The 16,864-nt window shown below is 41.5% G+C and overlaps 1 protein-coding gene across 1 annotated transcript in view; it reads left to right on the top strand.

Moving 5' to 3' along the window:
- The window catches only part of ANO2 (anoctamin 2), a gene marked incomplete at both ends in the record, with an annotated part of 139,386 nt that overhangs the window by 93,357 nt on the left and 29,165 nt on the right, over positions 1 to 16,864 (top strand). Inside the window, 2 exons of the mRNA XM_083860118.1 lie at positions 10,098 to 10,172; positions 16,061 to 16,262. Of these exons, the coding sequence (XP_083716244.1) occupies positions 10,098 to 10,172; positions 16,061 to 16,262 (277 nt within the window). The remainder of the gene's footprint in view (positions 1 to 10,097; positions 10,173 to 16,060; positions 16,263 to 16,864) is intronic.

Raw genomic sequence — 16,864 nt, 5'->3', positions numbered from 1 at the left:
AGCAGTAGTCAATTTGTCCTTTTAAATATCCACACACTCCATGCCCTTTTAAAAGTAGCATGTCTAGAGCCAATCGATTTTGTAGGGTCATTTTGGTAGTGGCTTGTAATTGCATATTGAGTTCTCTGAATTCTTCTCTCCTAACTCTGGCTAGTCTATCTACCTGAACTGTGAGCCTATATAACATTTCCCTATTTTGATAGTTTGCAACAGGACCAAACAAAGACTCCAGGGCCCACCTAAGCTTTACTCTGCTAGAGGGTTCCTGCCAGGTATCATCTTGATCTTCACTATCTGGGACATCCTGCTTTGTTCTGATTTGCAGAAGCTCATGGCTCCCATTAAATGGGGACCTTTTTTAAATGGGACATAAAGTAGGGAGACCCTTGGTAATTCTTTTACTTCCCCATCCACTGGCAGGTGTGTCATCCATCTACCCTCACTTGTTGCCCATACAAATTGTCCCGGACTCCGGATCGTACTCCTGCTACATCCCACCACAATCTTAGAGTCTATCTTACCTTGTTTATGTCTGATCCCTCTGCAACCACAACCAATTCGTAAAGCTATTGCCAATGGTGACCATTGTTTTATTTCCAGGTCATCAGAAGTGCAGTCATAAATCTTATCACATGCCCACCAATCTACTTTATTTGCTTCCTTTCTACTGCTGGTTTCAGTATTCGTTACTGCTGGGTCTGTGTCATTCTTGGGGCCTTTCCATTTAATACACCAGGGAGTGTCTGCCATATATTGGAATTTCTGGAGTATGCTTACAGTCCATGCACTGTCCCAGGTCTCTAGGCCTTTCCATTCTTTTTCTTCGCACCTCCATACCACAGTGCTCTCTGTAGCATTCTCTTTAACTTTTTGGTAGTGTGGTAACCAGCATTCCCACTTTGCAAGGTCTTCATCCTTAACCCACCATTCTACCAGTTTTCCAACCTGTCCATGACTTAACTTACAGTCCTTTTTCCTCAGGGTTTTCATATAAGCTCTTTCTGTTATTTTCCAGTACTCTTTAAGCACAATCCTTGACTCTGGCACTTGTTTACATCTAACTGTTTTGTTCCCTTTTATATCAGGTAAATTTGATGTTATGATTTCCCAACTTATAGGGTCCCCTGCTGCCATTGGTATTGGCAGGCAGGCTGTTATTCTACTAGTATTTTGCATTTTGGCAAAGTCTTTAACCAATCCAATCATCACATTTTCAGCCCGAATTGTATTAGGAGCTTCTATTACCTGCGTCTCTGTTTGCACTTCTCTCTTCATCCTAGAATGAAGAGCGGTTGATTGACCTTGTTGCATTCCATATCTCAAAGCAACAGCATTCTCTAATGGTGACATTAGAATCCATAGAACTAACATTAACCATAATATAAGCATGAGCATAAGCATAGTTACTGATACCATTAAAAACAGTTACAGATGTTTTATCCTCAGCTTTGTTGGTTCCACAGTTTGCACAGTCTACTATTTAACTCTTCGATCAGCCTTCTTCACTCGAGTGTAGTGTATCCAGGGTTCGACTCCAGCCACTTTGACTGCTGCAAAGGTGATTAGCAGTACCTGATGAGAGCCAGTCCACCTCTCTTTCAATGGTTCTTCCTTCTGGGCTCTGGTGTACGCCTCATTTCCTGGTTTCGATATCATGGACTGGATTCTCAAGAGTCAGTGGCTTATTCTACACAAGGACACTTTGGAGCTGAGCTAAAGTTCTCCCAAGAGACAGAACATAATTATACACATCATGATATGTACATTTGCATTAGGGTTAGGAGATTCATATGGTGTGTGGAAGTCCCAAAATATTCCTAATAATCTACTTACTTCCTGTACCACTGTAGCTATAAAATGTAAACTTCTGTCTGATGATATCCCTAGGGGCACCCCAAATCTAGAAATGATCTCCTGCAGTAACCACTTAACTATTTCTTTTGCTTGATTGGTGCGACAGGGAAGGACTTCTGGCCATCCAGAAAATGTGTCAACCCCTACTAACAGATACGTGTATCCCCGAGCTCTAGGTAGTTCTGCAAAATCTACCTGCCAATAATTTATTGGTTCTGTTCCTATCTGAATCCTCCCTAACTGTGCCTGTCGTCTAGCTACTGGGTTGTTCTTTAAGCATATCTCACACTTTGACATTATTGATTTTACCATTGTTTGCATCTGTGAGGAGATTAGGTGTCATTTTACCAATGCTACCAATGCCTCTGCACCCCAGTGACACTCATTATGTTTTATTTGTAAAGTTTCTCTCATTACCAAGGGGAGTACCACTATTTGCCCTTGTGCAGTTACATACCATCCTTCTGAGTTCTTCTGTGCTTCTAGCAGACGTGCTAGCCTGTTGTCTTCTACTGTGTACTTTGGCTGGGGAGGCAAATTGAATTGGGATACATTAAATTTTGATGGTATTAGTACCATTGTTGTCTGTACTTCTCGTGCCACCTGGCGGGCTGTCTGATCTGCTTTTCGATTTCCTTCACCGATTCTGGAGTTACCTGGCTGATGTGCTTTGCAGTGCATAATCGCTACCTGTTCGGGTTTCTGTACTGCACTTATTAATTGCAGGACTGCATCCTGATGTTTAATCCGTGTGCCTTGAGAGGATAGCAGTCCCCTCTCCTTCCATAAGGCACCATGTACATGTACTACTCCAAAGGCATATTTTGAGTCAGTCCATATGATGACTGTCTTTCCTTTGCTCAATTCTAGGGCTCTGGTTAGTGCGACCAGTTCTGCCCTCTGAGCTGAAGTACTTGGTGGTAATGCTTTTGCCTCCACTACCCTATCAACTGTGGTTACCGCATATCCAGCATATCTGATTCCATTTTCCACGAAGCTGCTTCCATCTGTGAAGAGTTCCCATTCTGGTTGTTCTAGAGAGATGTCTTTCAAGTCTGCTCTTGCTGCATAGGTGTACTCGATTACCTCCACACAGTCATGTTCTAATGGGCCTTCCTCAGCTGTGGTACCTAGAAACGAGGCTGGATTCAAAAGGTTAGTAGTTTTCAGAGTCACGTCATCCTGCTCAGTCAGGGTTACCTGGAATTTCATCATTCTGCTTGGAGAGAGCCAATGGCCCCCTTTCTGCTCCAGGACCGTAGTCACCATATGCGGTACGAAGACATCTATGTGTCTTCCCATCGTGAGCTTCCTGTCCTCTTGTATCAGCAGAATGGTAGCTGCCACTGCCCGTAGACATGAAGGCCACCCAGCACTTACGTTGTCGAGTTGTTTGGAAAAGTAACCCACCGGCCTTTTCCAGCTTCCCAGTCATTGGGTCAGGGCTCCCAGTGCCAGTTGCTGCCTTTCATGTACATACAGCTGAAAGCCTTTGGACAGATCAGGTAACCCTAGAGCAGGAGCAGTTGTCAGTGCTACCTTCAATTTCTGGAAGGCCTCTCTCTGTGGTTTTCCCCAGGTGAATGACTGCATCTTCTGAGCCTTGTACAAAGATTTCACAATCAGTCCATAGTCCATGATCCACAGGTGACACCACCCAGTCATCCCAAGGAAAATCCGCAGCTCATGTAGATTCTGGGGTTCTGGAATGGCACAAAGAGCTTGGATACGATTAGTACCTAGTTTTCTTTGCCCTTGTGAGATTTTGTATCCCAAATAGATCACAGTCTGTTGGGCAATTTGTGCTTTTTCTCTGGACACCTTATATATCCTCCCATTCCCAATGAATTTAAAATCTCAATGGTTACCTTTATGCAGGTTGCTTCTTCCTCAGTTGCAATCAAAATTTCATATACATACTGAAGTATTAGGTATTGGACTCTTGGCACCTGTCCTTTAGTCCAGATTTCCAGTTCCTCCTCCAATTGACTCCCAAATAGGGTGGGGGAGTTCTTGTACTTCATCGGTAATTGAGTCTAGGTGAGCTGGGTCTTTCTTCCACTTTCTGGATGTTCCCACCCAAAGGCAAATAGTTTCCTACTAGCTTGGTCAAGGGGTATGCAGAAAAAGGCATATTTTAAATCAGTTACAGTAAACCATTTGTATGTCTCTTTCACAGATGCTAGCAATGTATAAGGATTAGCAACTACTAGATGAATGTCTTTTTAGTTATCTCATTTATGCCCCTTAAATCTTGTACAAGTCTATACTCACCATTAGATTTCTTTACTGGGAATATTGCAGTATTGTATTTTAATTCACATTCTTCTGGAATTTGGTACTTTAGGAATTTATCAATGATTTTTGCTATTCCCTGTCGTGCTTCTGTCTTGATAGGATATTGTTTAATTTGCATGGCACTTGCTCCTTTCTTCAATTCTACCTGTATTGGCTGTGCCAATTTAGATTTCCTTAGTATATCCATTTCCCACACAGAGGGAATCACTGTTGCTTCTACTTCTTTAGGAATATTGGGAGTTGGTTTCTCTTTTACCATTAAAATCTTTCCTGCTTCAGACTCAGGTATCCTCATTACAAGTTCACCATTCTCAAAAGTAATCACTGCCTCTAGAGCTGCCAGAAAATCACACCCCAAGAGCAGAGCTGAACACCCAGGTATATATAAAATTCATGTGTTAAAGTTTTATTTCCAAAGCTTAGATCTAGAGGTTGCAGGAATGGCCGTATCTCCTCCTTCCCTGTGGCTCCAATAATTACAATCAATTTCTCCCCAATCTGCCCTTCTACATAATTTAATATGGAATATCTACAAGAAAAGTGACATCTTTCCCTTCTAAGCGCAGAGTGACCATCTGTTCCTTTGATCCTGGCTTCCCCTCACAGATCCATGACTCTGGCTATGCTATCCAACTGAGGCTGAACATACTGACTAAACCAGTTTGGGCACTCTCACTTTCAATGTCCTTCTAATTTATTTATTTTTAATACTCCACAGCCTCTGCCAAAACCACTTCTATTACTGTCCCGACCGGTTCTGCCACCACGTCATCGCCACCTCTAAAAGCTTGTCCAAACTTCTTAACTTTCTGCTTTCCAGTTTCTGTAACTTTTTCTAATGTCCTCCTGTGATTGGTCTAGAAAAATAAAGACGAGCTGAATCCTTGCTTGCTCACTATCTATCTGAAGACCAATATATTTCCTGGCTGCATCTGAGCTATCCTCTCCACTATCACTGCTTTCCGTTCTGTCCCTTCTGCATCTCCCTCCCCTTCATCCTCGCCCCACAGTCAAATCCTGATCGTTGTCAAGGATAGAAGCAGTGCGCAACTTGGGCAGAGGAAGATAGAGGGGACAGGAGCCGATGATATAGGCGTAGGTGGGAGAGGAGAGTCGGTAGAGGGATAAATCTTTGAGCAAGTGTCAGCAGAGACGGAGGATAGCCAGGAGAAGCATTTTGGATAGGTGCAAGCAGGGCAGAGGAAACAGAATCAGGTGGGGTGAGAGTAAGTGGAGTGGAACTTAATGCTGAGGGAGCGTTGGTAGGGGCAGTGGGTCCTACAAATAAATCAGCTTCCAAATCATCTCCCCCCTTTTTCCCAAAACCAGGTGTTCTACACAACACTTATCTTGGACGCAAGCCAAACAATGATTATTTTCTAAGACCAGTGCTTGTATTCCACATTCCACCAACCATGCCGGTTTCTCCTTTAAATAAAAGAAAATATCTATGTATGGCAATTCATCAAGTTTTGACTCTCATTTACAATGTGTCATCAGTTGTGATATAAGTTCCGATTGTAAAGACCCATTTTCCGGCCATCTCTGGTTATCAGGCAAAATGTACTCAGGCCACCACACAGTACAATAATCAATCAACTTATCCTTATGTCACTCTTGACCAAAGTTTCCTTCCTTCCAATGTGCTAACAAACAACCCAATGGAGAAGCATGTGGGATGGGGGCATTGCCGCCCAAAACCCTTTTAATCCTCTTAGCTTCTCCATTATAACTACATAAAACCACCACTGCCGAACCTGCAATGCTTTCGCAATTGACTGACGGACGGCTGCCTAGGCAATACCAGGAATTCCTTAGCCCAACCACGCGCAGCTTTCGCCACGTCTAACAGGCAGGCACCCCATACCAAACCAAATAATAAAGCACCTTACCTCTTTCCCAGGGGACGTTGTGAGTGGCAGGGGGTCCCGGCGCGATGGGCTCCCCGAGAATCCCTCGGTGCCGGCTGGAGCGTGATCGGGTTGGGAGGTCCTCAGCAGCGCTCACAAGGTCCCATCTGGGTCGCCAAAATGTTAGCCGAGGAAAGAACACACAATTGCGAAATTGTATGCGGTGCTTTATTTCAGAGCTCTGGAAGCCGGGGGTCCAGACCCAGATCTCGGCTTGTCCAACATGCTTTATGGTTACAGTTTTATACTTTTATTGTTACATAAGGATTCGTGTTAATCATTAAACCCCATTGTTCCATTGATTCCATCCCGAGGAACAATAATCTGTGTGATTCTTGCTCAAGATTCTGGTTGGAGAAAATAATCATATTTAGTTACCAAACTGATATTACAATTGACAATTCTGGCATGCATCTTGCTAATGATTATATCGGTACAGATCCTCCTGACCTAACTTTATTCTTTTAGGGCCTATGCATTCTACCAAAGTTCCCCCTTTCTCTCCCCCTTCCACCTGTGCAAAGTTATGCTTTATACTTCATTTAATTAGAACAATAGCACGGAATAACATCCTGCTCACAAGTGTAGCCGATCCCTATTTTTGGGCCCTTGCTATTTTAGAAATCAATTTAACCCTATGTTATCACAACCACACTGAAAACCCTCAATTTTAGCACTGGAGCTACAAAGCAGGATGGAGAAGAGAGAAAATCTCTGTCTGTGCTCCCCAAGTGCAGGCTGAGCTGGCATTGCTGATGGTTAGAAACACCTGCTTGGAGGAGGTGTTGTCTTGAGGGAAAATATCAATTAATAACTGAAATACTTGTCAGCTGAGCAAAGTGGCTGTGGTTAAATAACCAGAGAAGCAGAGAATTGTTTTCAAAAGCTGCCTGGTGCTGTCCAAGTCCAAGGTACTTCCAGGTTTCCACAGCTCAGGGGCCCACCCACCTGAGGATGCAGAGCTGGATCTTTGCCATGTTAGGTAATTCACATGGAAATAAAGCATCCAGAAAAATATAGAAAGGATTTAGTTTTAACTTTCTTTCCTTTTTGAATATTTTTTAATTTCATTTTTTTTATTTTTTAAATAGGAAAATAGTCGTACCTCTTCAAGGAATATATTCAACACACCATTAAACATTAAAACAGGAACATATCACTGCACACAGACCAAAACCTGCTTTTTCCTCCACTAGAATTCCAAATCCATCATTATATTGAAGGAAAAAGAAAGTGGGATTTTTAAAGTAAATATTTTAGTTTGCCTTTGGCACAAAACCAAACAATTCCTATTGTGAGGTTTTCTGTCTGCATACAAATATTCCCCTGCAACACAGTTCATTTTGGGGAATGCTCCCCAGTGTAGCATATCTATCACTGAGATTGTTCTTCAGATGATCTATTTCATCTTGTTGCATCAATAAATGCTTACACTTTTTGGGCTGCTCCAGATAGAGGATCATCCAGCTCAGCTCCTGGCCCTGCACAGGATCCCCCAACAATCCCACCCTGTGCCTGAGAGTGTTTTCCAAAAGCTCCTGGAGCTCTGGCAGCCTTGGGGCTGTGACCATTCCCTGGGGAAATGGGAATTCCCTGTTCTGTGCCCAACCACCCTCTGGAGGAAGAAACTTTTCCTGATATTCAGCCTAAAAACTTCCCTGAATCAGCTTCATCCCATTTCCTTGAGTCCTGTCTCTGGTCACAGGAACAGAAGGTAATTTTCCACTGCCTGGATGGACTGGAAGCTCTGAGATGGATGAGGATGAACTGGGAAAAACTGAGATGGACCGGGAGCTCTAGGAGGGACTAGGAGCAGCTGAGACTCCTGGGATGGTACTGGGAGCTCTGGAATTCAGTTAAATTTCCAAATTTATTTTTGGCCATGTATGCTACGTAAGTCTCTTACCTCATCCAGCATTTCCTTTCTTCTTATGTTGGCTTAGCAACTCCTCTCATTGCCCAGATCTCCCTTTAGCTGAGTGCTACAGACCATGGCAAACTCATGGAAAAATAAGGTTCAAGGAAGCACAAGCATGGAAGAGTAAGCTGAGAAGACAGCCTGCTGACCATTCTGGTAACCCCAACCAGCAACCACTCACTGCCCAACAGCAGGATCAGGGGCAGAATGGGAAGGGTAAAAGGGAGAAAGTCCCTGGTTGGGATAAAGGCAGCTTTATAGCAAAGCAAAGCCAAGCCAAGAATTAATTCCCTGCTTGCCACAGCTGGGCAAATGTTCAGCCATTCCCAGAAGAGCAGGGGCAGCAGTTTCTCAGGAAGACAGACATCATTATTCCAAACATCCCTCCCTTCTTCCTTCTTCTCCCCACTTTATACATGGATCATGATGCCATAAGGTTTGAAATATACCTTTGGTCACTTGGGGTCACCTGTCCTGGCTGTGTCTCCTCTTAAATTCCTTCAGCAGTGTGGCAGCAAAAAAAGCAGGAAAGGCTTGGGCTCAGTGTAAACTCAACAATAACAAACCCATCTCTGTTTTATCAGTCTTGTGTTCAGCACAAGTACAAAGCACAACCCCATACAGCCCCTAGTGAAATGATAAAATGTGGTGTCCTTCAGGCCTTCTGGGAATATATTCCCTCAGAACTTCGTGTCCTGTAGAATAGCTGAGCCAAAATGCAATGAAATGCATGTGTGCATTGACAGGAATGCTTTTTCAAGTGGCCTTCCAGCTACGTGCTGGACTCTGTGTGTGAACTGTAAGGAATATTTATTTATGTGCTGCAAACACTGGGCCAAATTATTGGTGCTTCTGGTTGGGTTTGCTGTGCCCCAGTGCTGCCAGGACTGTCCTGAAGGAGAGGAGGTCACCAGAGGGGCTGTTGAGTAATTCTCCTTCCCACAGTGTCTGAGGCACCACCACCATGGCAATAGATGTGTAAGGCAGGATTGTGCCCTAGGCCTAATTCCACGTCTCAGTTAACAAATCCATGACTGCATTTCTGCACTTCTATACTCCATTCCTGATTCTGCTTTGGGGAAGCCTCTTACAAAGGCACAATGCTCCCAGATTTTTGTGTTTATCTGAGGGCAATTGTGCCTTAAAAAATGGTTTATTGGAAACCTTTGACCTGAGTTCTAATCTGATTTAAATTCAGAATCACTCTGGGCTGACTCCAGTGTAAGGGTAGTGCTGGTCCATGGGGCAGCAATGGTGCTTCACAGAAATACCAACAGCAGCTGGCTTTGTGTCCCTAGTTAATTTAATTATATAGTTTTAGTTTAACTTAAACAAAGCAGCGACCTTATTATTATTTTAAGAAACCTATTTCAAGAGCAGGGAATCGTATTTCTCACATAAATCCATCTTCAAATGTCTCCTTTAGATGTACATGCAGCTGGGGCTGGAGTTGAGTTTGTGTGGGGAGGGGAAGAGCGTACTGGATTTCACTGATCACAGTTGCTTTAAATTACGCAGGGAAGAGGGAGATGCTGTTTATGCATGAAGAAAACAAGGTTGGCAGCAGAGATTGAGGAGCTTTGCTTTTGTAGTTCCCCTCCACTATAAAACAAGTGCTAGGGAAGGATTGGGGTGTCTTGCAAGAACTGTCTGAGAGGTGACACTTAGTGCTTGTGACCATTAGAAAAAAAATCTGTGTTCAATGGTAGTCAGCAATCTTACCAGGGAGTCTGTCTCAAGCACTGTTCTTCTGTGGTTTTACAAGAAGAAATTCAGAATTAATGCTTGAATTTTGCTTTGACTAAATGTAAATTAAGGTCAATCTCGGGGATGTCTCCTGATATGAACTTTAGTAAGAGTTGAATACACATTTTCAAATATTAAAATCATAGTTGCATAGGATACTTTCTGATTTTTGCAGACATTTCTATGTCTTATTTACTCTTCCCCTCCTTTATCTCAAATTAATATCTACTTTAAAATATCACATAATATGCTTCAAAATCACAACAGTGGAATTGAGAATGGCTCCCAATAATGAATCCTATTAATTCTAATATTTTTTACTGTACAGTTGTGTCACATCTGTTATTTTATTTATGTGTTTTTGCCTACAGAATGAAAAGGAGAAGCTGACATGGAGTGACCGCATGCCTGGACATGCAGCAAACTTTGGACTGATTTTATTTATGGTAAATATAATCTGAATTTCTGTTCATTTATTAGGCAGGAGAAAATTTGCCATGAGCATCTAGAAGGAAATCCTTGAATTGCTGTTCTCAAATATGTTAAAAATCTGAAGGTAAGATCAGTTTGGGAGAAATACTAGGAAGGTTCATGGAGCTCAGTGCCTGTCTCCAACTTTATTCTCTTTTTCCAAAGGTTATTTGTGGAAGGGCTGACTCGCTGTAATGCCAGCAGTTCATCACAAAAATTCTGCCTCTCCCTCAGGGCTTCTGCTCCATCTCTATAATCCAATGAAGGGTTAACATTGATATTTAGTTGTGAGCACAGTATTGCATATGTTGGTTGCAGTGACGTTCGGAAAGGTTGAGCCTCAGAACATCCAGGTGAAATAAATCAGTTGCTGAGAAATATCCAAGACACATTCAGGGATGGACTGTACAGTAGTTGAGGAAGATCATGGTACACAGTCCTCCCTTGGGAACAAGAATCAGGTGTGCAAGTCAGCCTCTAAAGTGAGGACACCATTGCCTTAGTCAAAAGTCAAATTTCCAGCAGAACAAACGGCATCATGGAGCTGCTGGACTTTGTAAACAACAAGAGGAAGGCCTGGCTACCAAACCCTAAATTACATGGTAAAGGATACCATTATCCCTCTGGTTATAATAATTTCTGACTGGAAGCTTCTGTTCATATCTACAGCCACTATAAAATGGCAACGAAATTGTCCTGTTTACACCATTGCAGCATCTAACTAGGGAAAACTCACTTAGGGCTTAAATTATTTTAAGATACCAAAGTGTCTTTCTAATTTACTCAGATTTGCCTATGTCACCAGATGTCCTGTGAAGATTTAATTTCTTTTGCTGACAAACAAATGCTCACATTGAAGTTAATGTCTACAACCTTATAGATAAGTTTATATATTTATGAAGATGTATGCATTGCATATTCAGAGTATTTCCTGTACATTTTAGATGTGTCATATATGGATCTACATGCAGCATTTTGAGTGAGTTTACCATCCTGAGGCCATACCCAGTATTTGCTTTTTAGACAGAACCTCTAAGTGGCATCAATCATGACTTCACTTAGAGCAGACCACACTGAGTCTGACTAAGCACACAGCCCTGATTTAGCTTTTACAAGTCATTCTTTTGCAGACAAGGTGCTTACATGAGCTCTTGACTTTCACCACATGTTTAAATCTCCCCTAAGCATGAGCTTAAAGTGCTTTCCTGACTCATAGCCTAGGTATTACCCTCCCTGCTTACTGTAACATCTCAGAGAGATTTATAAAGGGTTATTACCTACAGTTTGTGAGATGTAAAATGCAGAGCTCCAATTCTTCAACTTCAGTTCGTGACTAGTGGAACTAGGCTGACTTTCACCATCTGGCAAAGTGGACACAATGATTTTATTTTTGCAATATTTTGAGCATTATTTATATGTAAGTACCTACAGGAGACAACTTGCAAACCGTGCATGGAATTCAAGCCAACTCTTGATAAGGGAGAGCATGCTCTGCTATCCTACATGGATATTCCAGTCTGCTCTTTACTGTATGGGATGTTTCCCTTTTTCCTGCTACATTAGTTAAACAGGAATTGGAATGATCAGACTGAAGTTTTGTTGTCAGTCTGTGAAAAAGAATTGCACTGAGAAAACCTTATTTGTTAACCTCTATTATTATTATTCACACAGATTAATTATTGTAGCTATAAGGCCTGTGTACAAAATAAATAATGAAATCTGGAACTTAGGTGTATGTGCGGAGGTACAAGACTCACACAGACCTGCACACAAATGCATAGCAATTTCTAGTGCTGCAGAAGTGGTTGTTGAATTTTTAATGTTACCTTTTCCAGGCCAAAAGAGTCTGGAGTTCCAGATCTATAGGTGCTTTCCATGAAGCTTTCTACATTGCTATAGAGTGATGCTGCTTTGTTCTGTCCCTGAGCTTTATATCCTATATTTTTCCTGGTGATTCTTGAAGTTCATAATGTTTTGTTTTTTTCTTAGTGTAAAATATTTCCTTTTTATTTTTATTTTTTCCCTTAATTTCCATACTCCAAACTCATGTACTTCAGTTTTGTGAATCCTCTTTCAAGAACTGTGTTGTGGTCTTTTCATTTCTTTCTGGCTTCTCCTCTGTCTGTGTTAAGCTAGGCATGCTGTTCTATTCAAACTGCAGCTTGAAAAAAAAAAATTGTTTTCACTTCTCTTGCCCAGTCTTACATCACCAAACAATTCCAAGGATTAATTCATGCATGTACGGATGCTGTAAAATCTGATCACAGTCCTTTTGTTGTACATAAAACCTCTTTGGACTGCAGAGGGGGCAGAAGATCCAAGTCTGATTTCAGCTATGCATTATGCAGGGACTGTAGGACAGAAGTTCACACGTCTCATTTTTTGCAGAGCTAGATCAATGGTAGCAGATCTGGGCTCAGCTGGGCATCTAAAAGTTTTTTTGAGTGTGATTAACAATAAAACATCACAATTTATAAACCTCATATTTAGAAGGTACATGTTGTGGCAGAGATTTCTGAGATGGTGATAAAAACCCTGGTAGTGTTGGAAGGAGAGCAGGGTGGCATGGAACAATGCATCACTGGGGCTTTTATTTGTTGGGCTCTGTCAGAGGAAGGAAGAAACTCAATTTGTGTCATGGCAGAAGAGTTCAGCCTCTTCCATGCTATTCTCACTCACATGGTGTAATACTTGACTCTAGAATAGCCCTACTGGGGAGCCAGAGAACTATCTGGACATTAAATTGTTATCCTACTTGGATGGAGGTAGCAGCCTAGCCCACGGGGTTTTATAGCTTCCTTCTCAGATCCAGTTTGCTTTCCTGTTTGTCTTCATTCATACCAGGCTCAGTAGGTGACCTTTTCTGCAGCCAATTTTCACATCTGTTTCTAAGCAGTTCAGTCCTGGACGGACTCGTTCAGCTATTCAGGGAAGAAGCTGCCACAACAGGGGGGGAAGAATTGGCCAGAGGGAATGTTGGCAATGACAACAAACCCCAAAGTGGGCACCTGAACAAATGGTGGCCTGCCTGATCAGGAATTTGGGCAGAAGAGGTATTTTCAGGAATGAGAGAAATGCTGTGAGGATACAGGAACCATTCCCCCTCAGTGACTGTCTGGGGAGTGAGAATTATGCTCACAGTCACTGTGCAGTCCTACAGGCCCTCCTCAATTTTCTCTTCTTGCTGGATGCACAGATAATGAAGACTCCTAAAGGAGTGTTTTTCCATCTGTGTCTAAGCAGATGTTTAAAAACAGCTGAGCAACTGAGAGTTTCTGAAGCCCTGGTGCTTTTGCAACACAAATATTTTTGTTCTTTAAACAAATAAAACATTTTTTTTTCCACAGTAACTTTGTATATCTTGCTATGGCACTGCATGGATTGAAAAGGTTGCTACTCTCTCATCCTCCAGTAACATTCCTCAGGGCAAGGGATCCCTAAAATCCTTTGGTCAGGTTTGAGAGTTTGCTATTGAACTTTCCTGATGTGAAATTTCCTCTTTCTCTATTTAGTGAGGACTGTCCTTGACTCTTCCTGTACTGTTAAGATATCCTTCCTAAGTAGGAATTTGTGATGGAAAGAAGTATGTGTGGAGACTCTCATCAGCTCCAAAATGAGGCATCCAATTGCTGATTTTCCTTGTCTACCACCATAGTGAAAAAATTGCACAGAAATCCACAGGGAAAAGAAACAGGAAGAGAATATTAGGAAGAAGATTAAGATGAAGGAGTCTGTGACTCAGATTAAGACAAAGAAAGTAGCTTAAGGTGTCTGTAGAGGTGGAAGGTGAAGTAAATTAATGCCAGGTGGTGCTGTTTTGTTTTCTTCCTTTATTGGGGATTTTACTCTTTACTTTAGTGACTATAATGGGGAAGCAAGGAAAAAGTTATCATCCTTGTATTCCTGCACCCCTTCTGTCACAGCAAGGTAGTTCAGCATGAATGTGATTTTTTTTGTCTGTTCATTTGGTAGGTAAGCCAAAAGAAAAATCTATATAAAAACTAGAAATGTTTCCTTGACACAATGAAAACTACAAAACCAAAGGAAATAATATTTTATGTAATTTGAAAATTTTTCATTTAAGCTGTTTCAGGTTCAGGTTTTTATCATTCACCTACTTTTCATTTAAAATTAATGAAACAGTTCTTTAAAAAGTAAAATTAGATGTTTTACTAGGTCTAACTATTTCTATTTGCTGACAAAACATATTTGACAATTTCATCTGAAATCTCCAGGAGTTTCTCCTAATAGTTAATTTTTAGTATGCTTACCAGTTCTTCATAAAAGCAAAATGTGTCCAGTTTTCACCTTCAACCTTTAATAATTTAACTCTGAATCTTGTTGTGGTTCTTTGCAATAGTTCCTTTTCATGCAACAATGCAACATACAGGAATTCAATAAACTATTGCTGGATCATTAAAATGGACTGTTAAATTTTCTTTAAACCCATGTTTTGAATCTGGGCCCCTGGGTCTATTTTAATAATTGCAGTAGTCTAATCTTTCACATTAGGGTAGTCTCTTTCATCTGAGGATCTCAAGATGTTTTACCTAAAATAATGAATGTACACTGGAATTCTTGCTACAGGCAAAAGAGAAAAATGTACATTTTTCTCCTTTTGTGCTTTGATGATGTAATTTTGCTAATTTTTATTATTGTTTTATTGATTTCTTTTTTCATTGTGGATTGGTTTGGATTTTTTAATTTATTTTTTTTTTAAACTAGAAAACCATAGCACTGTGAAATTCAAATTCTTCTTGTGGGAACTTGACCTTAAATAGCAGAGCCAACTTTCCTCATCTCATGGGTCAAAGCCAGCCCACAAAGGATGCCAGGGATACCAAGTGATTTTTGGGACACAAATGTAAAGTGAAGCCCTAATAACCCTGATTAGATCAGTCTTAAAGGAATAATAACAGGGGGAAATTTTTATTTTTTAATTTGTAACTTGGCAATTCTGCTGTGCACAGGTGAAGCTGTTTGAGCCAGTAAAGCCCATTTCCCTGACTGCACATAAATACAGGCCCTTCAGTCCAAACCATCTGAATCTATTGCCAGATAAAAAAACCTTGCTTAATTCTTGCTTTTGAACCAAAATGCACAAATTTCACTGCATGGATGTTGTGTGTAGCTTTAATCAGAATGCACATACCCATCTGCAGGAATCCATGGAATCATTATAAAAGAATCACCAGAATAAAAGATTAGTTTGGGTTGAAAGAGACCTTAAAGGTTATCTAATTCTAACTCCCTGCCAGGGGCAGGGATGCCACTCACTGGATCAGGACACTCAGAGCCCCATCCAACCTGGCCTTGGACACTCCCAGGGATGGGACAGCCACAGCTTCTCCTGGAAACCTGTGCCAGGGCTTCAACAACCCCACAGGAAAGAATTTCTTCCTAATATCTCACAAAAAATGTCCTCTTTTGGTTTAAAACCATCCTCCCTTTTCCTACCACTACCTGCCTATGTAAAAAGTCACTTTCCCCCTTTTTTATAAGCCTCCTTTAGATACCGAAAGGTGGTATAAGATGTCCCTGGAGCCTTCTCTTTTCCAGGCTGGACAATCCCAACTCTCTCAGGCTGTCTTCCCAGGAGAGATGCTGTGAAGCATCTGAGCATCTCGTGTCAGTTGAATTGTTGTGCCAGTTTGGAGTCATGCATTCATTTCCTTATTCCTTATTTATGTCCCCGTTTGTCGAGGAGCTTTGAATTCTTGCCTTTTTCAATTCGACCACCTGCATATCATCACCTCGAACAAAAAAACAACCCCACAATGCCAACTGATGGAACACACCCAACCTTCCCAGGCAAAGCTCCTGTTTCCAGGCTGGACTAACCCATGTGTTCACTCGTTTGCAGATCATGCTGACGTTTTCTGCAGTGTTTGGTGTCATCGTGTACCGGATCACGACGGCGGCCGCCTTGTCCTTCAGCACCAACGAGACAACCAGGTCCAACGTCCGGGTGACGGTCACTGCCACTGCTGTCATCCTTAACCTCGTGGTGGTCCTCATCCTTGATGAAATCTACGGAGCTGTGGCCAAGTGGCTGACGGAAATTGGTAAAACTGCCCCGCCACGTTCTGCATTAATTCATGTATTGACACATTGAGGGGGTACAAGGATGGTTCCAGGAGGAGTATTTCCTCCTGGACAGGGCTGGTGGAAACATTCAGGCTTCTGAAAGTACCTCTTTATAGCTAAGAGCTGCAGAAAGTCAGTGGGTTGTTTAAAAAATGTTGGTGGCTCTCACAAAATTACACTGATGTTGTTTCCATGATGAAGGTTTTAACCATTTTCTTACTGCTCAAACAATTTTTTTTGTTCCATTTTAGGGGCATATCTGGGCTGGACTTTTTATTAATGTTAATGGTTGGGCTTTCAAAATTTATTTTCAAAATTTATTTTAATTTTCAAAATTTATTTTAAACATCAAAATATTGTTGCAAGCCTGGATATTGATTTCTTTTAAAGACAAGTCATTCCTTTGACTGCTGTAGAGATTTAGGCCTGAATTATTGTTTTGTTATACACATTGGGGTAAAAATGTTTACTAATAGGGGCTTAGTCTGGGGGTTGTCTTGTTATATAAATTAGATCAAGGATCTTGACTTATAGAGCCTTTACAAGAGATTACTCTTAAGACTTCTGTTTCTTCTCAGTT

This window comes from Zosterops lateralis, assembly GCF_965231275.1.
Source record: "Zosterops lateralis genome assembly, chromosome: 4".
NCBI lineage: Eukaryota > Metazoa > Chordata > Aves > Passeriformes > Zosteropidae > Zosterops > Zosterops lateralis.
Note: the sequence above shows the minus strand (reverse complement) of the source record. Positions and strands in the feature narration are given on the sequence as shown.